This window comes from Scyliorhinus torazame, chromosome 27 (genome assembly GCF_047496885.1).
Source record: "Scyliorhinus torazame isolate Kashiwa2021f chromosome 27, sScyTor2.1, whole genome shotgun sequence".
Classification (NCBI taxonomy): domain Eukaryota; kingdom Metazoa; phylum Chordata; class Chondrichthyes; order Carcharhiniformes; family Scyliorhinidae; genus Scyliorhinus; species Scyliorhinus torazame.
The window spans coordinates 25,651,688-25,679,192 of record NC_092733.1 but is presented as its reverse complement, the minus strand read 5'-3'; the positions used below and the strand labels follow the sequence as shown (position 1 = coordinate 25,679,192).

Sequence of the window (27,505 nt, the reverse complement as noted above, 5' to 3'; positions counted from 1 at the left end):
CCTCGTCCACCCTGTTAATCAAAAAATCTCCCTGGCCTCCGGTTCCCACTCAGTAGAGATAAAGGGTTTTTGTGTAGCAAACCTCATAGTCCAGGGAGGAGAGTTTAAAAATTACCAGCTCTACGTCCTTCCCCACCTCTGCGCGGCCACACTCCAAGGTTTAGACTTCCAGTGTAATCTCCAAAGTCTAACTTTCAAATTCGGCGGCCCTATACCCCCCCTCACTGTCTGCGGCCTTGCGACCCTTAATGTCCATCCGCCTTCCCTGTTTGCGGACCTCACCCCGGATTGCAACCCCGTCGCCAACAGGAGCAGACGGTACAGTGCCCAGGATCGGATCTTTATTAGGTCAGAGGTCCAAAGGCTACTGAGGGAAGGAGCCATTGAAGCTCGCAACAGTCCCTGGAGAGCTCAAGTAGTGGTGGTAAAGACCGGGGAGAAGCATAGGATGGTCATCGACTACAGTCAGACCATCAACAGGTTTACACAGCTGGACGCGTACCCTCTCCCCCGCATATCCGACCTGGTAAACAGCATCGCGCATTACAAGGTCTGCTCCACGGTGGATCTCAAGTCCGCCTGCCACCAGCTCCCCATCCGCACTAGTGACCGCAAATACACTGCCTTCGAGGCAGATGGGCGGCTCTATCACTTCTTAAGGGTTCCCTTCGGTGTCACCAACGGTGTCTCGGTCTTCCAGCGCGAGATGGACCGAATGGTTGACCGGTACGGTTTACGGGCAACATTCCCGTTTCTCGATAATGTCACCATCTGCGGCCACGACCAGCAGGACCACGACACCAACCTCCGAAAATTCCTCCAGACCGCAAAGATCCTTAACCTTACGTAGAACAAGAATAAATGCGTGTTTAGCACTGACCGCCTAGCCATCCTCGGCTACGTGGTGCGAAATTGAGTTATAGGCCCCGACCCTGAACGCATGCGCCCCCTTATGGAGTTCCCCTCCCTCACTGCTCCAAGGCCCTGAAGCGCTGCCTAGAGTTTTTCTCTTACTATGCCCAGTGGGTCCCCAACTATGCGGTCAAGGCCCGTCCCCTAATCCAATCCACAGCTTTTCCCCTGTGGATAGAGGCCCGCCAGGCCTTCAGCCGCATCAAAGCAGACATTGCAAAGGCCACGATGCGCGCCATCGACGAGTCCCTCCCCTTCCAGGTCGAGAGCGATGCATCCGACGTAGCTCTGGCGGCCACCCTCAACCAAGCGGGCAGTCCCGTGGCCTTCTTCTCACGTACCCTCCATGCTTCCAAAATCTGCCACTCCTCAGTCGAAAAGGAGGCCCAGGCCAGAGCAGAAGCTGTGCGACATTGGAGGCATTACCTGGCCGGCAGGAGATTCACTCTCCTCACTGACCAACGGTCGGTTGCTTTCATGTTCGATAATGCACGGTGGGGCAAGATAAAAACGATAAGATCTTGCGGTGGAGCATCGAACTCTCCACCTACAACTACAAGACCTTGTTACGTCCCGGGAAGCTAAAAGAGCCTCCTGATGCCCTGTCCTGCGGCACATGTGCCACCGCACAAGTGGACCGCCTCCGAGTCCTCCACGAGGACCTCTGCCACCCGGGGGTCACTCGCTTTTTCCACTTTATCAACCTGCCCTACTCCACCGAGGAGGTCAGGACAGCCACCAGGGACTGCGGAGTGCAAACCGCACTTCTAACGGCCAGAGGAGCGCACCTGATAAAGGCTTCCCGGCCCTTTGAACGCATCAGCATGGACTTCAAAGGCCCCCTCCCCTCCACCGACCGCAGCACGTACTTCCTGAACGTGATTGACGAGTACTCCCGGTTTACATTCGCCATCCCCTGCCCCGACATGACCGCAACCACCGTCATCAAGGCCCTCCATAGCATCTTTGCACTGTTCGGGTTCCCCGCTTACATACATAGCGATAGGGTGTCCTCCTATATGAGTGACGAACTGCGTCAATTCCTGCTCAGCAAGGGCATCGCCTCGAGCAGGACGACCAGTTACAAACCCCGGGGTAACGGACAGGTTGAGAGGGAGAACGGCACGGTCTGGAAGACCGTCCTACTGGCCCTACGGCCCAGGAATCTCCCAGACTCCCACTGGCAGGAAGTCCTCCCGGATGCCCTCCACTCCATCCGGTCACTGCTTTGTACCACAACCAACCAAACACCTCACGAACATCTCCTTATCTTCCCCAGGAAGTCCTCCTCTGGGACCTCTCTCCCGACCTGGCTGGCAGCACCCGGGCCCATCCTGCTCCAAAAACACATGTGGGCGCACAAGTTGGACCCGTTGGTCGAGAGGGTCCATCTTCTCCACGCTAACCCCCAGTGCGCCTACGTGGCGTACCCCGACGGCCGACAAGATACGGTCTCCCTACGAGACCTGGCACCCGCCGGAGCCCCACGCACACCCCAATCACCAGTCCCTCCCTCCCTCCCTCCAGTTCACCTCACAGGAGAATTGGTCCTTCCGCCGGCCCCGTCGAGGCCCCCCCACCCACCGACGCACCCCGCAGACGCTCCCTTCCCAGATCAACCGTTTTCCCCACCAGCGCCGTCTAGGGGTGTCGAAGCTGCCACAGAGATCGAGGCCACGCTCCCGGAGTCACAGACGCCCGAGCCTCCTCCAGAGTCACCACCGAAGCTTCGACGATCACAGAAGACGACCAGAGCCCCCGATCGACTGATTGCTTCATTGTAAAGTGTATAGTTAATTATGAATCATAAATTGTAAATAGTAAATAGAACATAGAACATTACAGCGCAGTACAGGCCCTTCGGCCCTCGATGTTGCGCCGACCTGTGAAACCACTCTAAAGCCCATCTGCACTATTCCCTTATAGTCCATATGTCTATCCAATGACCATTTGAATGCCCTTAGTGTTGGCGAGTCCACTACTGTTGCAGGCAGGTCATTCCACGCCCTTACTACTCTCTGAATAAAGAACCTACCTCTGACACTGTCCTATATCTATCTCCCCTCAATTTAAAGCTATGTCCCCTCGTGCTAGACATCACCATCCGAGGAAAAAGGCTCTCACTGTCCACCCTATCCAATCCTCTGATCATCTTGTATGTCTCAATTAAGTCACCTCTTAACCTTCTTGTCTCTAACAAAAACAGCCTCAAGTCCCTCAGCCTTTCCTCATAAGATCTTCCCTCCATACCAGGCAACATTCTGGTAAATCTCCTCTGCACCCTTTCCAATGCTTCCACATCCTTCCTATAATGCGGCGACCAGAATTGCACGCAATACTCCAAATGTGGCAGCACCAAAGTTTTGTACAGCTCCAACATGACTCCGAAACCCAATCCCTCCACCAATAAAAGCTAACACACCGTACGCCTTCTTAACAACCCTCCTAACCTGGGTGGCAACTTTCAGGGATCTATGTACATGGACACCGCAATCTCTCTGCCCATCCACACTGCCAAGAATCTTACCATTAGCCCAGTACTCTGTCTTCCTGCTATTCCTTCCAAAATGAATCAACTCACACTTTTCTGCATTAAACTCCATTTGCCACCTCTCAGCCCAGCGCTGCAGCTTATCTATGTCTCTCTGTAACTTGTAACATCCTTCCGCACTGTCCACAACTCCACCGACTTTAGTGTCATCTGCAAATTTACTCACCCATCCTTCTACGCCCTCCTCCAGGTCATTTATAAAAATGACAAACAGCAGTGGCCCCAAAACAGATCCTTGTGGTACACCACTAGTAACTGGACTCCAGTCTGAACATTTCCCATCAACCACCACCCTTTGTCTTCTTCCAGCTAGCCAATTTCTGATCCAAACTGCTAAATCACCCTGAACCCCAGGCCTCCGCATTTTCTGCAGTAGCCTACCGTGGGGAACCTTATCAAACGCTTTACTGAAATCCATATACACCACATCAACTGCTTTACCCTCATCCACCTATTTGGTCACCTGGTCAAAGAACTCAATAAGTTTTGTGAGGCACGACCTGCCCTTCACAAAACCGTGTTGCCTATCTCTAATCAAATTATTCCTTTCCAGATGATTATACAGCCTATCTCTCATAAACCTTTCCAAGATTTTGCCCACAACAGAAGTAAGGCTCACTGGTCTACAGTTACCGGGGTTGTCTCTACTCCCCTTCTTGGACAAGGGGACAACATTTGCTATCCTCCAGTCTTCTGGCACTATTCCTGTAGACAAAGATGACTTAAAGATCAAAGCCAAAGGCTCAGCAATCTCCTCCCTAGCTTCCCAGAGAATCCTAGGATAAATCCCATCCGGCCCAGGGGACTTATCTATTTTCACACTTTCCAGAATTGCTAATACCTCCGCCTTATGAACCTCAAGCCCTTCTAGTCTAGTAGCCTGTATCTCAGTATTCTCCTCGACAACATTGTCTTTTTCCTGTGGGAATACTGACAAAAAATATTCATTTAGCTCCTCTCCTATCTCCTCGGACTCCAAGCACAACTTCCCACTACTGTCCTTGACTGGTCCTACTCTTACCCTAGTCATTCTTTTATTCCTGACATATCGATAGAAAGCTTTAGGGTTATCCTTGATCCTACCTGCCAAAGACTTCTCATGTCCCCTCCTGGCTCTTCTTAGCTCTCTCTTTAGGTCCTTCCTAGCTAATTTATAACTCTCGAGCGTCCTAACTGAACCTTCATGTCTCATCTTTACATAAGCCTCCTTCTTCCTCTTGACAAGTGTTTCGACTGCTTTAGTAAACCACGGTTCCCTTGCTCGACCACATCCTCCCTACCTGACAGGTACATACTTATCAAGGACACGCAGTAGCTGTTCCTTGAACAAGCTCCACATTTCCATTGTGCCCATCCCCTGCAGTTTTCCTCTCCACCCGATGCAAATAGAATTGTAAATCGTTACAAAACGCTGTACGGAGGTATTACGGTACCTCCATAGCTATAATTTCCACCACGTTACCATGTTGTAATTTCAGGCCACCACCCACGCCGGACTCTTTTTTAACAGGGGGTGAATGTGGTAGTCTGTGTAGAGGTATTACGGTACCTGGTAATGCTGCAACACCATTGGTAGATATTGTATGTTTCCTATTGGTCAAGCTGTATGGTCGCTCCGCACTGCAAGGTGGGGTATAAGAGCCCGTGCCGCCCCATAAGCCTTCATTCTGTACCTGAGCGGCTGGGGGGAACCTCTAGCTTATTAAAGCCTTCAGTTGGACTACAACCTCGCTTTAGTGGTCATTGATCGTGCATCAGTTACTAAGGGTGACCTATAGAGTACTGTATCTTTTTGGGGGGTTATCAGGGTTGGTAGTTGATAAACTGTTTACTGTGAGTTTATAAAATGTTAACTGGATTCATAGAATAAACATCGTTTTTGTTTAAACATACTTTAGCTCTCTGTTGCATCACACCTGTAGAGTGGGCCCTTGTGCTCCCCATAACCAAAATCTATTAAAAGTTGTGGGTCAGGTGAACTCCATGATATACTTTGGGGTTCTCTAAACCCTGGCCCATAACACAGTAAAATGCCCCCCCCCCCACCTCCCACAAACCTGAACCGACAGCTACCCTTTGAGGTTTTTACTTCCCCCCCAGGACGTCGCAGCCGCCGCTGTCAGAATTATCAATCAAAAGTCTGAATGGCAGAAAATGCGCAAAGATGAGAGGCACAAAGGGGTCACGTTGCTGCTGAATTCGATGGAGAGCACCGTTATGATGGCAGCAGCCACCATGAACGCCACGGAGTGCAATGTGACAACAGCCGACATGGGTAAGATTCTGCCGCAGCATCTATGGAAAGCGCAGTTCGTAATGGCGGGGGTGCAGCCCAGTCGGTTCCAGGCTGGATTCCTTCCCTGCACTCTGACAGCAGGGGTATAGAGAGTTCAGCAATTATCTTCCATACCTCTTGGCTAACAGAGAAGCTACTCCCCACCCCCTCTCCCCGATTACCATGTCTTGTTAACTGAAGACTAGGAATCCTGTGGCAAGTAACTCTCCAAAGCCTGTCCACCGACGACAAGGCACAAGTCAGGAGTGTGATGGAACACTCCCCACTTGCCTGGATGAGCGCAGCTCCAACAACACTCAAGAAGCTCGACACCATCCAGGAAAAAGCAGCCCCGCTTGATTGGCACCCCGTCCGCAAACATTCAATTCCTGAACCATCAGTGGCAGCCGTGCGCGCCATCTACAAGATGCACTGCAGCAACTCGCCAATGTTCCTTGGGCAGCACCTCCCAAACCCACGACCAGTCTCGCTCTATATGGGGTCACCGACCTGGGGGCAGGAGATTTAAGGTGAGGGGCAGGAGATTTCGAGGGGATTTGAGGAAACGTTTCTTCACCAAGAAGGTGCTGGGTATCTGGAGCTCGCTGCCCGAAAGGGGTCGCAGACGCGCGAACCCTCACAACATTGAAGAAGTATTTAGATGAGCACTCGAAACATCAAAGCAGACAAGGTTACGGGCCAAGTGCTGGAAAATGGGATTACAGTAGAGATGTGCTTGACGGCCGGTGCATAATGGGCCGAATGCATTAAACTCTATTGGTCCATATAAATGGGATAAAAAGATAGGTATCAACTAATATTTCTTATTGAATTTCAGATGTCCAAATTCAAACCCTTGAAGGCACCAAAGGAACTACGGTCTTATTGGCCAAAGAAAATCAGGTGGACTTCTACTGGGAAAAAGACAAATCAAAGTCAAATGGTATCATTTTATTTTCTCTGTGAGGAGTAAAGTCGTGAGTGGTAACTCATACAAAGGGACGGATTTCCCAGCGCTTCCACCGGCAGGATCATCCGGTCCTGCCAAAAGTGGCCCCCACCTGCCCCCCCCCCCAGCGGGTTCCCCGTTGATGTGATGGGCGAGCCACGCGAAGCGGAAACCCTACTGACAGTGGGCAGGATTCTCCGCCGGCGGGGTTCTCCGTTACGCCGGCGCCCGGGGGTTTCCCGACGGCGCGGGGTTGCCCCACAATGGGAAACCCCATTGACCGGCCAGCGTAACGTAGAATCCCGCCTGCGGGTCGGGGCAGAAATGTGCCGCGGCGGGGCAGGGAATCCCACCCAAATGTCTTTACTCGCACCCTGTCCTGCTCACCGATCAACATTGAATCTTGGTCAACCATCGTATTAAAATCCTCATCCACGTTTTCAAATTCCTCCATGCCTTCATCCCTCCCGATCTACTAATAATAATCTTTCTTAGTGTCACAAGTAGGATTACATTAACACTGCAATGAAGTTACCGTGAAAAGCCCCTAGTTGCCACATTCCGGCGCCTGTTCGGGTACACTGAAGGCGAATTCAGAGTGACCAAATTCCCCAATAGCACGTCTTTCGGGACTTGTGGGAGGAAACCGGAGCGCCCGGAGGAAACCCAAGCAGCCACGGGAAGAACGTGTAGACTCCACACAGAGAGTGACCCAAGCCGGGAACCGAAACTGGAACCCTGGTGCTGTGAAACAACAGTGCTAATCACTGTACCTCTGTGAACTCCTCGAGCTTCACAAATCTCCTCAGACTCTGCTCGCTTGGGCATCCCCGATTCTGGTCTGAAACCCTAGAATTAAAGTCTTGAATATCCCTGCCTCTCTACCTCTCCATTTTTTCCTTGCACTCTTTCAACCGCATGTCTTTTACTGAGCTTAAGGTCATTGTGCAGGTATGTTGCCTGACAAGACCATAAGACGGAGGAACAGAAGTAGGCCATTCGGCCCATCGAGTCTGCTCCACCATTCCATGAGATCATGACGGATCTGATGTGATAACTCTTGACCCCACTTTTCCGCCTTATCCCCCTGATTAACAATCTCTCTATCTCAGCCGTGAACATACTTAACGACCCGGTCTCTACAGCTCTCTGCGGTAAAGAATTCCACAGATTCACTCCCCTCTGGGAGAAGAAATTCCTCCTCATCTCGGTCTGAAATGGGCGACCCCCTGACTCTGAGATTCTGCCCTCTGGTCCTAGACTCTCCCGCAAGGGGAAACAACCTCTCAGCATCGACCCTGTCAAACCCCCTGAGAATCCGATATGTCTCAATAAGGTCGCCTCTCATTCTTCGAAACTCCAATGAGCACAGGCCCAACTTACTCAAAGTCTCTCCATAAGAAAACCCCGCCAAACCCCGGATTAACCTGATGGACCTACTCTGGCCTGCCTCCAGCGCATCTGGGGCGTGGGAAGACCGACCGGCAATAAACCATTGGGAGAATTGCGATGTGGTTTTAAACTAGCAGGTTTCCGACTTTTTGGCTCCCGGCCGACACACTGTGCCTGCCCGGCGCCAAACCAGCCGCGATGCTGCTTGCCACCCTTGTTTTATTTTTCCATTGAGGCGATATGGGCATCGCTGGCGAGGCCCAGCATTTGTTGCCCATCCCTAATTGCCGCTTGAGGAGGTGGCAGTGAGCGTACGTTAGCGTAGGTACACCCAGATTGCTGTGAGGGAGGGAGTTCCAGGATTCTGGCCCTATCCTGGGCTATCAGGGTGATTGTTGTGTGGGCCCTTCTGTGGGATACCATACGGTACACTCTGTACTTCATGGGGGGGGGCCACCTGACCAAGGGGTCGAGGATCAGATAGCACGTGCAAATAAATGTATATGCAACCAGGCCGCACAGGCCTGCAATTGTGTTCATATTCCGTTGGGAATAAAGTTAGCTAACCCTTATGATATTGGTCATCGTGCCCCGAACAGAGATATTTGAATCATCGGCAGCCACAGGTGAGGTGCCTGAAGATTGGAGAGTGGCGAATGTTGTGCCCTTGTTTAAGAAGGGCAGCAGGGAAAAGCCTGGGAACTACAGACCGGTGAGCCTAACGTCTGTAGTAGGTAAGTTGCTAGAAGGTATTCTGAGAGACAGGATCTACAAGCATTTGGAGAGACAAGGACTGATTCAGGGCAGTCAGCATGGCTTTGTGCGTGGAAAATCATGTCTCACAAATTTGATTGAGTTTTTTGAGGGGGTGACCAAGAAGGTAGATGAGGGCAGTGCAGTAGACGTTGTCTACATGGACTTTAGCAAAGCCTTTGACAAGGTACCGCATGGTAGGTTGTTGCAGAAGGTTAAAGCTCACGGGATCCAGGGTGAGGTTGCCCATTGGATTCAAAATTGGCTGGACGACAGAAGACAGAGGGTGGTTGTAGAGGGTTGTTTTTCAAACTGGAGGCCTGTGACCAGTGGTGTGCCTCAGGGATCGGTGCTGGGTCCACTGTTATTTGTGATTTATATTAATGATTTGGATGAGAATTTAGGAGGCATGGTTAGTAAGTTTGCAGATGACACCAAGATTGGTGGCACAGTGGATAGTGAAGAAGGTTATCTAGGATTGCAACAGGATCTTGATCAATTAGGCCAGTGGGCCGACGAATGGCAGATGGAGTTTAATTTAGATAAATGTGAGGTGATGCATTTTGGCAGATCGAATCAGGCCAGGACCTACTCAGTTAATGGTATGGCGTTGGGGAGAGTTATAGAACAAAAAGATCTAGGAGTACAGGTTCATAGCTCCTTGAAGGTGGAGTCGCAGGTGGACAGGGTGGTGAAGAAGGCATTCAGCATGCTTGGTTTCATTGGTCAGAACATTGAATACAGGAGTTGGGACGTCTTGTTGAAGTTGTACAAGACATTGGTACGGCCACACTTGGAATACTGTGTGCAGTTCTGGTCACCCTATTATAGGAAGGATATTATTAAACTGGAAAGAGTGCAGAAAAGATTTACTAGGATGTTGCCGGGACTTGATGGTTTGAGTTATAAGGAGAGGCTGGATAGACTGGGACTTTTTTCCCTGGAGCGTAGGAGGCTTAGGGGTGATCTTATAGAGGTCTATAAAATAATGAGGAGCATAGATAAGGTAGATAGTCAACATTTTTTCCCAAAGGTAGGGGAGTCTAAAACTAGAGGGCATAGGTTTAAGGTGAGAGGGGAGAGTTTCAGAAGGGCCCAGAGGGGCAATTTCTTCACTGAGAGGGTAGTGAGTGTCTGGAATGGGCTGCCAGAGGTAGTAGTAGAGGCGGGTACAATTGTGTCTTTTAAAAAGCATTTAGATAATTACATGGGTAAGATGGGTATAGAGGGTTATGGGCCAAGTGCGGGCAACTGGGACTAGCTTAATGGTAAAAACTGGACGGCATGGACTGGTTGGGCCGAAGGGCCTGTTTCCATGCTGTAAACTTCTATGATTCTATGATTCTAAGATGTGGGAGCCAGACCACAAGAGGGCAGCAGAGGTTCTTCCCTGGGTGACATGAGTGAACCAGATGGGTTTTGAAAACAATCCAACAGTTCCATCATCATCTGAGCCAGACATTTTATTCCAATTCTTTGACTTCATTGAATTTAACTCCCCCCAGCTTCCATAGCACTGTACTAATTAGCTATGTGGAGAGGCTGAATAGACTCGGACTGTTTTCATTAGAACGACGGAGTTTGAGAGGCGACCTGATAGAGGCCTACAAGATTATGAGGGGCATGGATAGAGTGGATGGGCAGGCACTCTTTCCCAGGGTGGAGGGGTCAGTCATTAGGGGGCATAGGTTTAGGGTCCGTGGGGTAAAGTTTAGAGGAGATTTGAGAGGCAAGTTTGTTATACAGAGGATGGTGAGTGCCTGGAACACGTTGCCAGGGGAGGTTGTGGGAGCAGATACATTATCGGTGTTCAAAAGGCATCTTGACAAACACATGGATAGGATGGGTACAGAGGGATACGGCACAAGGAAGTGCTGAGGGTTTTAGCAAAGGTTGGTATCCTGACCCGTACAGGCTTGGAGGGCCGAAGGGCCTGTTCCTGTGCTGTATTGATCTTTGTTCTTGTGCAATTAGTTCTTTAGGTTTAGGCCTCTGGTTATCACCAAAATAAGCATGTGATGAGTGACGCCCTGTCCCCAAACAGTTCCCACCCCATCATCTTCTCATCCTTCACAAAACATCGCCTGGAGGATTTCACTCATTGGGCGCGATCTAACGGTCACGCCACGCTTGGCCCGGGGTATGACACGGGCAGTAAACCTGGCGGGAGGCCGCTCGCGAGGTCGAACAGGGTCTTGCGAGACGTTGCGATCTGGGGCGGAATTGGTGAATCTGCATGTTTATAGCGGGCAGCTAGTCTCACTTTAATATGCACTGGCCAGATCTACCCAAGGCTTTGGGACTGCATGCCTTCAACCTGGAGATCACAGGTGAGCGTTGTTTAGAACATAGAACATAGAAAATAGAAAAATACAGCACAGAACAGGCCCTTCGGTCCACGATGTTGTGCCGAACTTTTGTCCTAGATTAAGAATAAATTAATCTATACCCCAACATTCTACCGTAATCCATGTACCTATCCAATAGCCGCTTGAAGGTCCCTAATGTTTCCGACTCAACTACTTCCACAGGCAGTGCATTCCATGCCCCCACTACTCTCTGGGTAAAGAACCTACCTCTGACATCCCCCCTACATCTTCCACCCTTCACCTTAAATTTATGTCCCCTTGTAATGGTATGTTCCACCCGGGGAAAAAGTCTCTGACTGTCTACTCTATCTATTCCCCTGATCATCTTATAAACCTCTATCAAGTCGCCCCTCATCCTTCTCCGTTCTAATGAGAAAAGCACTGGTCCTCAGGTGCAACGGCACTTGGGGGAGAGGCCCCTGGGTGGCTAACCTCTTAGCAGGTTGGCACTCTGGCTCTGACTATGCCTTGGCACCTTGGCACTGTCAGTGTGGCGAAAGCGTTGCCAGGATGGCAGGCTGGTGGTACCAGGCCGGCGTTTTGCCCGTACTGTGGATTGGGCCCGGGGGGCTGGATGACCAAACGTGGCCTTGGTGGGCCTTCCGTGCTGAGGCCCAACAATAGATGCCGTCAGTTAACGGGGTCATTCCCAGTGCTGCAAGTGACCCCTCTAATCCCGCCCAGAACGGACTCTGTTTTATTAGATCGTGCCCGTTGTATCCTGATACCACAAACAATGAGATGTATTCCAATACATGGTTTAGCGTGAACTCACATTTCTATGCCACAGTTGGCCGAATGCAGCCATCAAAGGGCAGTCACTCCCACCTCCCCTCTGCAACTCAACTCTTTGTCCATGTTTGGACCAATGCTGTCACCAGATTTGGAGCGGGTCGGCCTGAGCCCCGGTGAGTGGTTCGTTTGGTGAGTGTCTGCCGCCTGATCGCATTGCGGGAGAGAGCTTCTGCCGCCCCGTTTGATGGTCGAGTGTAGACTGGTGTGGCAGTAATTGGCTGGCTTGGACATGTCCGGCTCTCTGCGCACAGGACATGGCAGGTTAGGTTGCCAATACATTCAGTGCCTTCGATGTCCTCAGTGCCTCTTCTAAGTGTGTCTCTTTCTGTGACAAATCATTCTCCTGCACTCGAGTTGTGAACCGTCCAGGATCGGCATAGAGTCTCCAGGGGCGGCAGGGCGGCACAGAGGTTAGCACTGCCCGCCTCACAGCGCCGGCGCCTAGGTGGATTGACCATGATAAATTGGCCCTTGGTGTCCAAAAGGGGTTACTGGGTTACGGGGATAGGGTGGAGTTGTGGGCTTAAGTAGGGTGCGCTTTCCAAGGGCCGGTGCAGACCCGACGGGCTGAATGGCCTCCTTCTGCACTGTACATTCTATGATTCTATGTGGCTGTCGCTGGCTGGGGAGCATTTATTGCCCGACCCTAATGGCCCTTGAACTGAATGGCTTGGCCAGCCATTTCAGAGGGCAATCGAGGGTCAGCCACACAGAGTGGGCCTGGGGTCACAGATAGGCCAGGCCAGGTAAGGAGGGGACATTTCCTACCCTGAAGGGGCAATCAATGATGGTCTTTGTGATCACCATGGACTGAGGCTAGCTTTCAATTCCAGGGGCGGGATTCTCTGAGCCACCATGCTGAAATCGCACTCGGCGTGGGGGCGTGGAATGGGTCCGACGCTGCTCCCGCAATTCTCCGGTCCCAGGAGAATCGTCGCCAATCAGGCGCGCACGGTCGACGCGGTGCCGGTCAGGGGCCGGTGAAAGTGGCCCTGCGGCGGTTCTCCGCAGGCAACTGCCCGGGTTCCCGCCGACGTGGGTCTCTCATGGTCCCACCCAGCGGGAATGTTGGCTGGTGGGGGCGGGATCCTTCGCCGGGGTGGAGGGGGAGGCCTCCCCAGGACGGCCAGGGTTCCGATCGGGGGACACCGATCCGCGGGCGTGGGCGGTGTTGTCGGTGCCGGTCCGCGGTGTGGGTCGACCATGTCGCGCCGCGCGGCCGGCTGAGGCCGCCGTTCTGCGCATGCGCGGATCCCCGACCAGAAGTGCAGGGCCCCATATCGGCAGCCGGAGCTGCGAGGAGCAATCCGGGGCCCTGCTAGCCCCCTGCCAATCGCTGGGCGGTCTCCAGGTGAGCCCAGAGTGATTCCCGTGGGTTTATACGCGGGCGTGGGGACATAGCCCCATTATTGGAGAATCCCGCCCCAGATTTATGAATGGAGTTCAGCTGCCGTGATGAGATTTGATCCCACGTTCCTCCGCCATCCCCAAAGAATCAGCCTGGGCTACCTAACCACAACATCACCCCATTACCCCCACAGTGAATTCAATGGAGTGGGACTTCAAACCACAATACTCCGAATCAGCGAGGAACCAAGCGGCTGGGACTTGGGGTCACTTACAGAAATGCTCCAACGTTTAGGAGCTCCATAGCTGCGTTTAGCCTTCTCTCCAAATACAAGACGTTCTGGGCTGGAAGTAACGTTGTGGCCTTTGCCTCCTGACAGGTTTTGCGGCGGCCTCCTTGATCGTCAGCAGCCGAATGGGATCTATCATGGAAGACTGCGATTTGGAAATGGAGAATAAGAAGTATGGAAGACAATATTTGGAGCTGCACTCACAGCTTCTGACAGCGACAATGGTCAGCTACAAAATCTACCAAAACACAACCTTTATCATCAGGAACAAAGAGGTTTGTAAAACTGGGGAAATTGTCACTGCCATGAGAGGGTTCAAGCACTCGGCGCGTAAGAGCCTCATTGTTATAGCTGCCAACTAGAATAATCCCTAAGAAAGGGCCATGTCATACATCAGAGTGTCACAGTGAGGGGTGTGGGGTATATCAGAGAGTGTTACAGTGAGGGGTGTGGGGTATATCAGAGAGTGTTATAGTGAGGGGTGTGGGTATATCAGAGAGTGTTACAGTGAGGGGTGTGGGGTATATCAGAGAGTGTTATAGTGAGGGGTGTGGGTATATCAGAGAGTGTCACAGTGAGGGGTGTGGGGTATATCAGAGAGTGTTACAGTGAGGGGTGTGGGGTATATCAGAGAGTGTTACAGTGAGGGGTGTGGGGTATATCAGAGAGTGTTACAGTGAGGGGTGTGGGGTATATCAGAGACTGTTACAGTAAGGGGTGTGGGGTATATCAGTGAGTGTAACAGTGAGGGGTGTGGGGTATATCAGAGTGTCACAGTGAGGGGTGTGGGGTATATCAGTGTTACAGTGAGAGGTGTGGGGTATATCAGAGAGTGTTACAGTGAGGGGTGTGGGGTATATCAGAGAGTGTTACAGTGAGGGGTGTGGGGTATATCAGTGAGTGTAACAGTGAGGGGTGTGGGTATATCAGAGAGTGTCACAGTGAGGGGTGTGGGGTATATCAGTGAGTGTAACAGTGAGGGGTGTGGGTATATCAGAGAGTGTCACAGTGAGGGGTGTGGGGTATATCAGAGAGTGTCACAGTGAGGGGTGTGGGGTATGTCAGAGAGTGTTACAGTGAGGGGTGTGGAGTATACCAGAGAGTGTTACAGTGAGGGGTGTGGGGTATATCAGAGAGTGTCACAGTGAGGGGTGTGGGGTATATCAGAGAGTGTTACAGTGAGGGGTGTGGGGTATATCAGAGAGTGTCACAGTGAGGGGTGTGGGGTATATCAGAGAGTGTAACAGTGATGGGTGTGGGTATATCAGAGAGTGTCACAGTGAGGGGTGTGGGTATATCAGAGAGTGTTACAGTGAGGGATGTGGGGTATGTCAGAGAGTGTTACAGTGAGGGGTGTGGGGTATATCAGAGAGTGTTACAGTGAGGGGTGTGGGGTGTATCAGAGAGTGTTATAGTGAGCGGTGTGGGTGTATCAGAGAGTGTTACAGCGGGGGGGTGGGTATATCAGAGAGTGTTACAGTGAGGGGTGTGGGTATATCAGAGAGTGTTACAGCGGGGGGTATGGGGTATATCAGAGAGTGTTACAGTGAGGGGTGTGGGGTATATCAGTGAGTGTAACAGTGAGGGGTGTGGGTATATCAGAGAGTGTCACAGTGAGGGGTGTGGGGTATATCAGTGAGTGTAACAGTGAGGGGTGTGGGTATATCAGAGAGTGTCACAGTGAGGGGTGTGGGGTATATCAGAGAGTGTCACAGTGAGGGGTGTGGGTATATCAGAGAGTGTCACAGTGAGGGGTGTGGGGTATATCAGAGAGTGTCACAGTGAGGGGTGTGGGGTATGTCAGAGAGTGTTACAGTGAGGGGTGTGGAGTATACCAGAGAGTGTTACAGTGAGGGGTGTGGGGTATATCAGAGAGTGTCACAGTGAGGGGTGTGGGGTATATCAGAGAGTGTTACAGTGAGGGGTGTGGGGTATATCAGAGAGTGTCACAGTGAGGGGTGTGGGGTATATCAGAGAGTGTAACAGTGATGGGTGTGGGTATATCAGAGAGTGTCACAGTGAGGGGTGTGGGTATATCAGAGAGTGTCACAGTGAGGGGTGTGGGGTATATCAGAGAGTGTTACAGTGAGGGATGTGGGGTATGTCAGAGAGTGTTACAGTGAGGGGTGTGGGGTATATCAGAGAGTGTTACAGTGAGGGGTGTGGGGTGTATCAGAGAGTGTTATAGTGAGCGGTGTGGGTGTATCAGAGAGTGTTACAGCGGGGGGGTGGGTATATCAGAGAGTGTTACAGTGAGGGGTGTGGGTATATCAGAGAGTGTTACAGCGGGGGGTATGGGGTATATCAGAGAGTGTATCAGTGAGGGATGTGGGGTATATCAGAAAGTGTTACAGTGAGGGGGTGGGGTATATCAGAGAGTGTTACAGTGAGGGGGTGGGATATATCAGAGAGTGTTACAGTGAGGGGTGTGGGGTATATCAGACAGTGTTACAGTGAGGGGTGTGGGGTATATCAGACAGTGTTACAGTGAGGGGTGTGGCGTATATCAGAGAGTGTTACAGCGAAGGGTGTGGGGTATATCAGAGAGTGTTACAGTGAGGGGTGTGGGGTATATTAGGGAGTGTTACAGTGAGCGGGTGGGGTATATCAGAGTGTTAGTGAGGGGTGTGGGGCATATCAGAGAGTGTTACAGTGAGTGGTGTGGGGTATATCAGAGAGTGATACAGTGAGGGGTGTGGGGTATATCAGAGAGTGTTACAGTGAGGGGTGTGGGGTATATCAGAGAGTGATACAGTGAGGGGTGTGGGGTATATCAGAGAGTGTTACAGTGAGGGGTGTGGGGTATATCAGACAGTGTTACAGTGAGGGGTGTGGGGTATATCAGAGAGTGTTACAGTGAGGGGTGTGGGGTGTATCAGAGAGTGTTACAGTGAGGGGTGTGGGGTATATCAGAGTGTTACAGTGAGGGGTGTGGGGTATATCAGAGAGTGTTTCAGTGAGGGGTGTGGGGTATATCAGAGAGTGTTACAGTGAGGTATGTGGGGTATATTAGGGAGTACTGTTAGAAAATGAGCTTTCTTCTCTCCTGTTGTTCACAGGAGAATGATGTTGAAGACTACACAATCTGCGTGTATTGGGATAAGAAGAAGTTTATCTGGTCGACCAGTGGGTGTACTAAGGTGTCCTCCAATCACACCCACACCACCTGCCGGTCCACGCACCTCACTAGCTTTGCTGTGCTAGTTGCTCTGTACAAAGTGGAGGTAAGAACCTGTGTGAATTGGGAAGGCCTGTTCAAAACAGGACTAGGCCCCTGTTTGGTGATAGCAGCTCAAAGGGTGGGGGTCGTTTATCCTATGCATTTTATTCAGGAGTGTGGGTGAAGGTGCAATGAACGGCCTCATTAGCAATGTAAACGGCAGCAAGCAGAAAGGGATCATGAAAATAAATGCAAATTACCGCGGGAGCTAGAATCCTAAACAAAAACAGAAAATAGTGGACAATCTCAGCAGGTCTGACAGATATAACAGACAGATATAACCTTTATTATAGTCACAAGTAGGCTGACATTAACACTGCAATGAAGTTACTGTGAAAATCCCCTAGTCGCCACATTCCGGCGCCTGTTCGGGGACACAGAGGGAGAATTCAGAATGTCCAATTCACCTAACAAACACGTCTTTCGTGACTTGTGGGAGGAAACCGGAGCACCCGGAGGAAACCCACGCAGACACGGGGAGAACGTGCAGACTCCGCACAGACAGTGACCCAAGCCGGGAATCGAACCTGAGTCCCTGGCGTTGTGAAGCAACAGTGCTAACCACTGTGCTACCGTGCCGCCCATAGCTTGTCCAGCTGGTATCTCTCTTCCTGCATCCAGCGGGGTGCGAGAGTTTCATCTGCCCCCGGAACAGGCCACTCTCTGTCGCTGGGGGCTTATAGCTCGAGGGGGGGCGTAGTTGACCAAGAGCCTCTCCCTTTCTTATCGTCTGCCATTGGTCAGCGCTGGAAGGATTTTGAAGGTAGGTGTTCAACCTGTTTTGCCTCGGCCTACACATTCCGGGATTGGGAGTCGAACACGGAGCTTCCGGCTCGGAGTCAGGGGTGCTAACCACTGCGCCACGAGACCTCCCTTTGCTGCTATCGTACTGTCACCTTACTCGTAACAGAAGTGAAATCTCAGCATGCTTGTGGCTAAGGTTTGCTCATTCTTTCACTGTGCAGGGCCCAGGCCTGACCACCATTACTTACATCGGAATCATTATCTCCCTGCTGAGTCTCCTCACTGCGATCCTCACCTTCATCAAGTGCCGAGCCATTCAAAACCCGCGGACCACCATCCACACCCACCTGTGCCTGTGTCTGTTTGTGGCGGAGCTACTCTTTCTTATTGGCCTCTCAGCAACCGGAAACCAGGTAAGGGCCGGGGCAGAGCCTGCCGGAGTGAGCAAAGAGGAGCCTCTTATCCCCAAAGCCAAGCTGGGAAGCGATTGAGGAAAGTCGGAGTAGGAGGAGGACATTCAACTCTGCTTTCCCATTGAATCAGGCTTCAAGACGAACGTACAAACATATGGAATAAGGTCAAAAGTAGGCCGTTCGGCCCCTCGAGTGCTGCTCCTCATTCGACAAGATCATGGCTGATCTGTTTGCTTTGAGCTCCATATTCCCATCGACCCCCCCAGTAAATGTTTAATTCCCTTGCCTACCAGGAGTGTATTTGCCTTGTACAACTGTAGTTAGACATCCCCACTTCTGAACTCAGATCCTTTTACAATGAAGGCCAACACACCATTTGCCACTGACTGGTCCACAAGGACATCCCAAATCCCTTTGTATATCCAGCGCCATTTGAATAATACTGTCCCTTTCTGTTTTTCACACCAAATTGGATAACTTCACATTTGGCCGCATCGCATTGCATCCGCCATGTGTTTGCCCACTCACTCAACTTGTCTAAATGGCCGTGAAGCTAGTTTATAACCCACTAATATTCTGCGCTAATATTCTGTGTTCAGACGAACACAGGCGACCCCCGGACTTGTTGCGCGATTGGTTCCTGAGGACCGCGTCGTAAGTCGAAACGTACCGGGTCGGAACAGATTTTCCCGTCGGGACAGCATCGTAAGTGGGGTATTGGTTCCTGAACCAAGGACCGATACCATTATTTTCACCAAAATAACCCACTGTTTGGTACCAAATTCAGAAATATAGCAATAAATGAATATTATAAAATAGAAATTTGAGGAAAAGGGGTTTGGGGGGGAAAAAAAGATTCAGCGAGTGAAAATTCATGGGAGCAGTAACCGAGTGTCTTGAGATGGGTGGTGCCGGACATCGATGAACACGTGTGAACGAGGCCGGGGGGGGGGGGGGCGCAAATTTCCTTCCTTAAAATGGGTGGGCTTTTTCGTTGATGGGACGAGCTTTATAATTCCAGATTTATTCGTTGAATTGAAATCTTCACCAGCTGCCACAGTGTGAATTGGACCCATGCTGTCCCAGGACATCAGTCCCGGCCTCTGGATTACTACTTGCCACATTTACATTACATTCCTACTTTACCAGAAGACCACCACCCCGTCAGGAGCAAGTTATGATGGGTAATGTGTTCCTATTGAGCTACAGGCCATTTGCCTTGTTGCACTATCCCTCGAGTGGGCTCGAGATCGCGGGAGGAAACCGGAGCACCCGGAGGAAACCCACGTAGTTACGGGGAGAATGTGCAAAGTCCACACGGGCAGTCACCCGAGGCCGGAATTGAACCCGACTCCATGGCGCTGTGAGGCAGCGGTGCTAACCACTGTGCCACCCTGTCGCCCTGGGTGTCCCTCTCAATCCACCCTTGTACATGAGGAGCAGAAAATGGAATACATTGTGCAGTTGGATGGATGCCACCGAGTGCCCTTCAGCCTTCTATAAGACTAGCCCTCCAGGCCAGTGTCGTGTTATTCACCCTGGGGTAACACGGACTGCAACACGATGCAGTTAAATGATAAAGTATACACCAAACGTAGGCGTTGGTTCAATAAGATTTATTGAACTTCAGTAACAATGCACACAGCTGGCTGTGGGTTGACACTCTACTACTCTGAGTGTACTAACTCTAACTAACTAGACCAGGCTAGCTCTGATCCACGTGTAGAAGGTGCTGACTGATATATACAGCCTGACTGTCACTACAGTTGTCACCAGTGGAAAGAGGCGGAGTGCTGATGCCTCGTGTGTTTTATAGTTGGAAGCCCCCCCGCGCTCATCTGTTGGTCATTCCACCACCCCCCCCCCCCCCCGCCCCCCCCCACTCCCAACCACCTCTGAGACGTTAACCTGAGGGCCGGCGAGCTTCATAGCTCCGGACCGATAGAGGATGGTTGACCGCGCGAGCCATCAACATCACGGCACAACCCCAGTCCTGTCCTCAACTAGACACCACATGCACTTTGCAGTAAAGGTTGCGCCGATGGGGATCCGAATCCTTCCATTCCTTCACCTCCGACCGGAGAGATGTTGACACAATCGCCGGCCAGGACTTTCCGGAAAGCCAACCAAAACGTCCATTGACTTTGGTGGCACCGGTACATCCCGGAGGGCCAGACAATTCTGGCATTAGAATCTAAAGCTGACCCTTCCCGCCTGCCGCACCACACCGGCTGGCACCTTCCCACAGCGTGCCACCGAGGAGACTCTCCCGACAAATTGGACCCACAACATTGAGGAACACTGCGGGGGTTCAATAGGTTTACTGGTTCCATCTTGAGGTTCCAACACCAAAACAAGGTGACACAAAATGGAGCCCATCCCCGTAGGAAAGAAAACCCCAGTTCGGATCAGTTTTGCCATTTCCCCGTTTTCCTGGCGTTCCATTTTACAGTATACAAGAACAGTTCAGGCCAGTTTTACTGTTTTCTTCCCTCTGGGGAATGCCTGGGACAATTTAACAAGGCTATTGATGTTTGGCACTGTTTCTCCCTCCAGGCTGTGTGTGGCGCCATTGCTGGAATCCTTCATTACCTCTTCCTGGCGTGCTTCATGTGGATGCTTCTGGAAGGAATCCAGCTTTACCTGATGGTGGTCAAGGTCTTCTTGTCCCAGAGCCTCAGAGGGAAGTACACCTACCCAGTCGCGTACGGCATTCCAGCGATCATCGTCATTATCTGTGCGGCCTCAAACCCATCCGGATACGGCACCAGGGAATAGTGAGTGAGCCCAACACCAATTTACACCACCCTTCTCTGCCCTTCCTTGCCCTGGGTCCAACCCTGATGGGCGCTTCCCTTCCTGGGAACCTGGCATCATTCACGTTCCAGTCTGTGTCGCGTTTTGCTTGCCGTACTTTGCAAGCCAGTGCATTATGGGATTGCAGAATCCATGTTGTTCGCTGGTCCAACTGTTGAAGTAAAATAAATGGAAGAGTCGAAGAGTCGTAGAGGGTTACAGCTGCTCAGCCCATCGAGTCTGTTCCGGCCATCAAACACCTCTCGATTCCAATCCCATGTTCCAGCACTCGGCCCGCAGCCTTGTCTGCTTTGGCTTTTCAAGTGCGCATCGAAATGCTTCTTAAATGCTTTGAGGGTTCCCACATCCACCACCCTTTCGGGCACGAGTTCCAGATTCCCACCACCCTCCGGGTGAAAAGAATTTTCCTTAAATCCCCTCGAAATCCCCTGCCTCTCACCTTAAATCTATGCCCCCTGATTAATGACCCCTCTACAAAGGGGAGACGTTCTTTCCTGCCCACCCTATCCATGCCCCTTCATTTTACAAATTTCATAGAATTGACAGTGCAGAAGGAGGCCATTCGGCCCATTGAGTCTACGCCGGCTCTTGGAAAGAGCACCCTACCTAAGCCCACACCTCCACCCTATCCCCATAACCCAGTAACCTCACCCAACACTAAGGGCAATTTTGGACACTAAGGGCAATTTATCATGGCCATTCTACCTAACCTGCACATCTTTGGACTGTGGGAGGAAACCGGAGCACCCGCAGGAAACACACGCACACACGGGGAGGACTTGCAGACTCCGCACAGACAGTGACCCAAGCCGGGAATCGAACCTGGGACCCTGGAGCTGTGAAGCAATTGTGCTAACCACTATGCTACCGTGCTGCCCACTAAATTTTGGACACCTCGATCAGGTCCCCCCCTCAGCCTTCTCTGCTCCAGGGAAAACAACCCCAGCCTCCCCAGCCTCTCTTCAAAGCTGAAACGCTCCAGCCCAGACAGCATCCTGGTGAATCTCCTCTGCACCCTCTCCAGTGCAATCACAAGCTGCATAGTTGAACCCCCTCTGTGCCCACCTACGTACTCATTGACCATTGAGAAGTGGTCAACAGGGCGGCACGACGGTTTGCACCGCTGCCGCTCAGCGCCAAGGGCCCGGGTTCAATACCGGCCTCGGGTCACAGTCTGTGTGGAGTTTGCACGTCTGTGTGGGTTCCCACCGGGAGCTCCGGTTTCCTCCCATAGTCCAAAAATGAGCAGGTTTGTTAGATTGGCCACGCTAAATTGCCCCTTAGTGTCCAAAGGTTAGGCGGGGTTACGGGTTTAGGGTAAGGGAGTGAGCCTAGGTGGGATGCTCTTTCAGAGCGTCGGTACCAACTCGATGGGCTGAATGGCCTCCTTCTGCACTGCAGGAATTCTATGAAAACAGAATACCCAAAACAAAACAGTCGCAAGACGGCATTTGGACCGGGAGTATCACTGAGGTCTGCACCGTGCACCACTTTCTGACCTGGAGCTACTATTTTGAACAGTACGATACCACAAACAACTTTTTGTCTGGGGTGTACTTTGTGTTGCTAAATTCAGGATGGTTGGCGTAGTGTTCACAAAGATCACAAAATAGCTTTAACTTCAACAAAGTTATAAGTTTATTGACACTACTAATTTGGATTCAACACGTACTCCTAAATAATACACAGTTGATAATGAACATATAATCTACACTCACCTACAACTAATCACTGCACTGTTAAAAACTATGACTTGCTCCCACTCACACTGTCTTTCCTTCAGTCTGTCTCTCGCTAACTCCTTCACTTCTCTCCCCACAAGACTTAGCATCAATGACTTATAAACATACAAAGTAGCAAAGATCAGTGGGAGACTAGAGGACTGGGAAATCTTTAGGGGGGCAACAGAAAGCTACTAAAAAAGCTATAAAGAAGAGTAAGATAGATTATGAGAGTAAACTTGCTCAGAATATAAAAACAGATCGTAAAAGTTTCTACAAATACATAAAACAAAAAAGAGTGGCTAAGGTAAATATTGGTCCTTTAGAGGATGAGAAGGGAGATTTAATAATGGGAGATGAGGAAATGGCTGAGGAACTGAACAGGTTTTTTGGGTCGGTCTTCACAGTGGAAGACACAAATAACATGCCAGTGACTGATGGAAATGAGGCTATGACAGCTTAGGACCTTGAGAGGATTGATGTCACCAAGGAGGTAGTGATGGGCAAGCTAATGGGGCTAAAGGTAGACAAGTCTCCTGGACCGGATGGAATGCATCCCAGAGTGCTAAAAGAGATGGCTAGGGAAATTGCAAATTCACTAGTGATAATTTAACAAACTTCACTAGACTCTGGGGTGGTCCCGGCGGATTGGAAATTAGCAAACGTGACACCACTGTTTAAAAAAGGAGGTAGGCAGAAAGCGGGTAATTATAGGCCAGTGAGCTTAACTTCGGTAGTAGGGAAGATGCTGGAATCTATCATCAAGGAAGAAATAGCGAGGCACCTGGATGGAAATTGTCCCATTGGACAGGCGCAGCATGGGTTCATAAAGGGCAGGTCGTGCCTAACTAATTTAGTGGAATTTTTTGAGGACATTAACAGTGCGGTAGATAACGGGGAGCCAATGGATGTGGTATATCTGGATTTCCAGAAAGCCTTTGACAAGGTGCCACACAAAAGTTTGTTGCATAAGATAAAGATGCATGGCATTAAGGAGAAAGTAGTAGCATGGATAGAGGATTGGTTAATTAATAGAAAGCAAAGAGTGGGGATTAATGGGTGTTTCTCTGGTTGGCAATCAGTAGCTAGTGGTGTCCCTCAGGGATCAGTGTTGGGCCCACAACTGTTCACAATTTACATAGATGATTTGGAGTTGGGGACCAAGGGCAATATGTCCAAGTTTGCAGACGACACTAAGATAAGTGGTGAAGCAAAAAGTGCAGAGGATACTGGAAGTCTGCAGAGGGATTTGGATAGGCTAAGTGAATGGGCTAAGGTCTGGCAGATGGAATACAATGTTGACAAATGTGAGGTTATCCATTTTGGTAGGAATAACAGCAAAAGGGATTATTATTTAAATGATAAAATATTAAAACATGCTGCTGTGCAGAGAGACCTGGGTGTGCTAGTGCATGAGTCGCAGAAAGTTGGTTTTCAGGTGCAACAGGTGATTAAGAAGGCAAATGGAATTGTGTCCTTCATTGCTAGAGGGATAGAGTTTAAGACTAGGGAGGTTCTGCTGCAATTGTATAAGGTGTTAGTGAGGCCACACCTGGAGTATTGTGTTCAGTTTTGGTCTCCTTACTTGAGAAAGGACGTACTGACACTGGAGGGTGTGCAGAGGAGATTCACTAGGTTAATCCCAGAGCTGAAGGGGTTGGATTACGAGGAGAGGTTGAGTAGACTGGGACTGTACTCGTTGGAATTTAGAAGGATGAGGGGGGATCTTATAGAAACATATAAGATTATGAAGGGAATAGATAGGATAGATGCGGGCAGGTTGTTTCCACTGGCGGGTGAAAGCAGAACTAGGGGGCATAGCCTCAAAATAAGGGGAGTAGATTTAGGACTGAGTTTAGGAAGAACTTCTTCACCAAAGGGTTGTGAATCTATGGAATTCCTTGCCCAGTGAAGCAGTAGAGGCTCCTTCATTAAATGTTTTTAAGATAAAGATAGATAGTTTTTTGAAGAATAAAGGGATTAAGGGTTATGGTGTTCGGGCCGGAAAGTGGAGCTGAGTCCACAAAAGATCAGCCATGGTCTCATTGAATGGTGGAGCAGGCTCGAGGGGCCAGATGGCCTACTCCTGCTCCTAGTTCTTATGTTCTTATACTTGTAACTCTAGCTCCCTCTAGTGGCTGATCTCGACATTTCATTCACCCCTGCAGTTCTTACAAGTATGATAATACCACAGCGTCAATTCCAGATTGATCTTTTTTTATCGTGCACTATTATTGAGGCGAGGCAGATATACTGGCCGAGCATCAGGGAACTTTCCCCTGTGCATCTTCAAAGCCAGGACCATGTGTTCTGTTACATCCACTTGAGAGGACAGACGGACGGACCCCTGGGTTTAACACCTTAATCTGAAAGAAGGCGCCTCAGATACTGTGGCACTCCCCCAGTGCTGCACTGGGAGCAGCAGCCTGGATTTTATGCTGAGGCCACTGCCGTGGGACTTGAACCCACAACCTTCCTGCCTCGGAGCACCAGTAAGGACTTTACGCACACACTCTATCCCCCGTTGCCCATTAACGTTTGCAGTCGAAATCCTGGAGTTTCAAAGCTGAATGTCCACAACCACTGCGGGGGCCGTTCTGCTGGGAGACAGCTCCATTCACTCGCCTCACCTCCTGTGTTACTGCCACTTTAGCAGCTGGCCGGCCAACTCTGGTCGGTCACAATCCCGGAGGTCTGGTCATGGGCCTGCTTTAGCACAGTGGGCTAAGACAGCTGGCTTGTAATGCAGAACAAGGCCAGCAGCCGCGTGTTCAATTCCTGTACCAGCCTCCCCGAACAGGCGCCGGAATGTGGCGACTAGGGGCTTTTCACAGTAAATTCCTTGAAGCCTACTTGTGACAATAGATGATCATTAATTATTATTATCAGCTGACCTCCTGCCATTCGCCACTCAGTCCACCTTGACACATGCCGATTGGATAGAGAGCTGAGTCTTCTTTACCCGCCTGAATGAAGCCTACCTGTCCAATCAAGTTGCCTTTTTCCCGATCGCCAATATTGTAAAATAACGAGTGAAGTGTCCAAATGGAAGAAAGGTGGCGCTGTTTTCCTTTCTGATGTAAAAAAAAAATTACAATCAATTATTGTTGTTCATTATTCCTCTGATTAAGGCTTAATTCTTGGAGAGGCCAGGCCAGCTGTGGATGACCCGCGGCCCGGTTGAGGGGAGGGGGGGAGCCACTTGCGGCCCCACCTGGGTTCTGAGTGCGGCCCCCCCACGAGACATTTTGTTGACTGTTGCCCATGGGCACAGTCGCCACATTCCGCTGATTTCCGCCCGTGTAGTTTTTTTTCCTATCGGTCTGGCTGAAGCGATTCCCACGTAGGGCGAGTGAAGTGAGGTGAGCGCTGATCGCTGACAACGCTGACTGTCAGAGCCGTGCGCTCCCTCTGCGTCCACAGTGTAAATATTCCTGTTGCTTTTACCGCTTCATGTTCTATTAATTCTATTAATTCTATTCTATTAGTTCTATTAATATATAAATAATTGAACATTTTCTACAACTCGTCATGAAATATTCGGCCTGCATTAAATGTATTTAATCTTATTCATGGGGCCAAGGTTAGTGAACAAGCCGCGATTTCAATCTTCCAGCCCACTGAGATAGAGGAGGGTCACTCATGCGGCTCACTCACTATCCAAGGGTGCCCATCACTGCTCCAGGCTGATCTTTAGATGGTTGGCAACCTTGGCCCTGGGAGGGTGGAAAGAGATTTGTGGGAGGGTAGAAATGGAGGGAGTAAAAGGATTTACAGTGCAGAACGAGGTCATTCGGCCCATCTAGTGTACATCAGCCCTTGAAAGAGCATCTTACGTAAGCCCAAGCTCTACCCTATCCCCGTAACCCAGTTACCTCACCTAACCTTTGGACACTAAGGGGCAATTTAGTACGGCCTGTCCACCTAACCTGCACATCGTTGTACTGCGGGAAGAAACTGGAGCACCCAGAGGAAACCCACGCAGACACGGGGAGAGCGTGCCGACTCCGCACAGACTGTGACCCGAGGCCGGAATTGAACCCGCCTCCCTGGAGCTGCGAGGCAGCAGTGCTCACCACCGTGCCGCCGTTCGGGGGGAAGTGTTGTCTGGTCCGATGGCTGTTAACATAGAACATAGAACATAGAACAATACAGCGCAGTACAGGCCCTTCGGCCCACGATGTTGCACCGAAACAAAAGCCATCCAACCTACACTATGCCATTATCATCCATATGTTTATCCAATAAACTTTTAAATGCCCTCAATGTTGGCGAGTTCACCACTGTAGCAGGTAGGGCATTCCACGGCCTCACTACTCTTTGCGTAAAGAACCTACCTCTGACCTCTGTCCTATATCTATTACCCCTCAGTTTAAAGTTATGTCCCCTCGTGCCAGCCATATCCATCCGCGGGAGAAGGCTCTCACTGTCCACCCTATCCAACCCCCTGATCATTTTGTATGCCTCTATTAAGTCTCCTCTTAACCTTCTTCTCTCCAACGAAAACAACCTCAAGTCCATCAGAGTTTCCTCATAAGATTTTCCCTCCATACCAGGCAACATCCTGGTAAATCTCCTCTGCACCCGCTCCAAAGCCTCCACGTCCTTCCTATAATGCGGTGACCAGAACTGTACGCAATACTCCAAATGCGGCCGTACCAGAGTTCTGTACAGCTGCAACATGACCTCCCGACTCCGGAACTCAATCCCTCTACCAATAAAGGCCAACACTCCATAGGCCTTCTTCACAACCCTATCAACCTGGGTGGCAACTTTCAGGGATCTATGTACATGGACACCTAGATCCCTCTGCTCATCCACACTTTCAAGAACTTTACCATGAGCCAAATATTCCGCATTCCTGTTATTCCTTCCAAAGTGAATCACCTCACACTTCTCTACATTAAACTCCATTTGCCACCTCTCAGCCCAGCTCTGCAGCTTATCTATATCCCTC

General features: G+C 50.6%; 1 protein-coding gene across 2 annotated transcripts in view; it reads left to right on the top strand.

Moving 5' to 3' along the window:
• LOC140403320 (adhesion G protein-coupled receptor E5-like) overlaps positions 1-27,505 on the top strand; it is a 101,835-nt gene that overhangs the window by 40,175 nt on the left and 34,155 nt on the right. Inside the window, exons 6-11 of one of the 2 annotated variants that reach the window (XM_072491169.1) lie at positions 5,564-5,738; positions 6,577-6,681; positions 13,724-13,908; positions 16,693-16,857; positions 17,819-18,010; positions 20,567-20,787. In XM_072491169.1, the coding sequence (XP_072347270.1) occupies positions 5,564-5,738; positions 6,577-6,681; positions 13,724-13,908; positions 16,693-16,857; positions 17,819-18,010; positions 20,567-20,787 (1,043 nt within the window). The remainder of the gene's footprint in view (positions 1-5,563; positions 5,739-6,576; positions 6,682-13,723; positions 13,909-16,692; positions 16,858-17,818; positions 18,011-20,566; positions 20,788-27,505) is intronic. The other variant, XM_072491170.1, reaches the window with a different exon arrangement.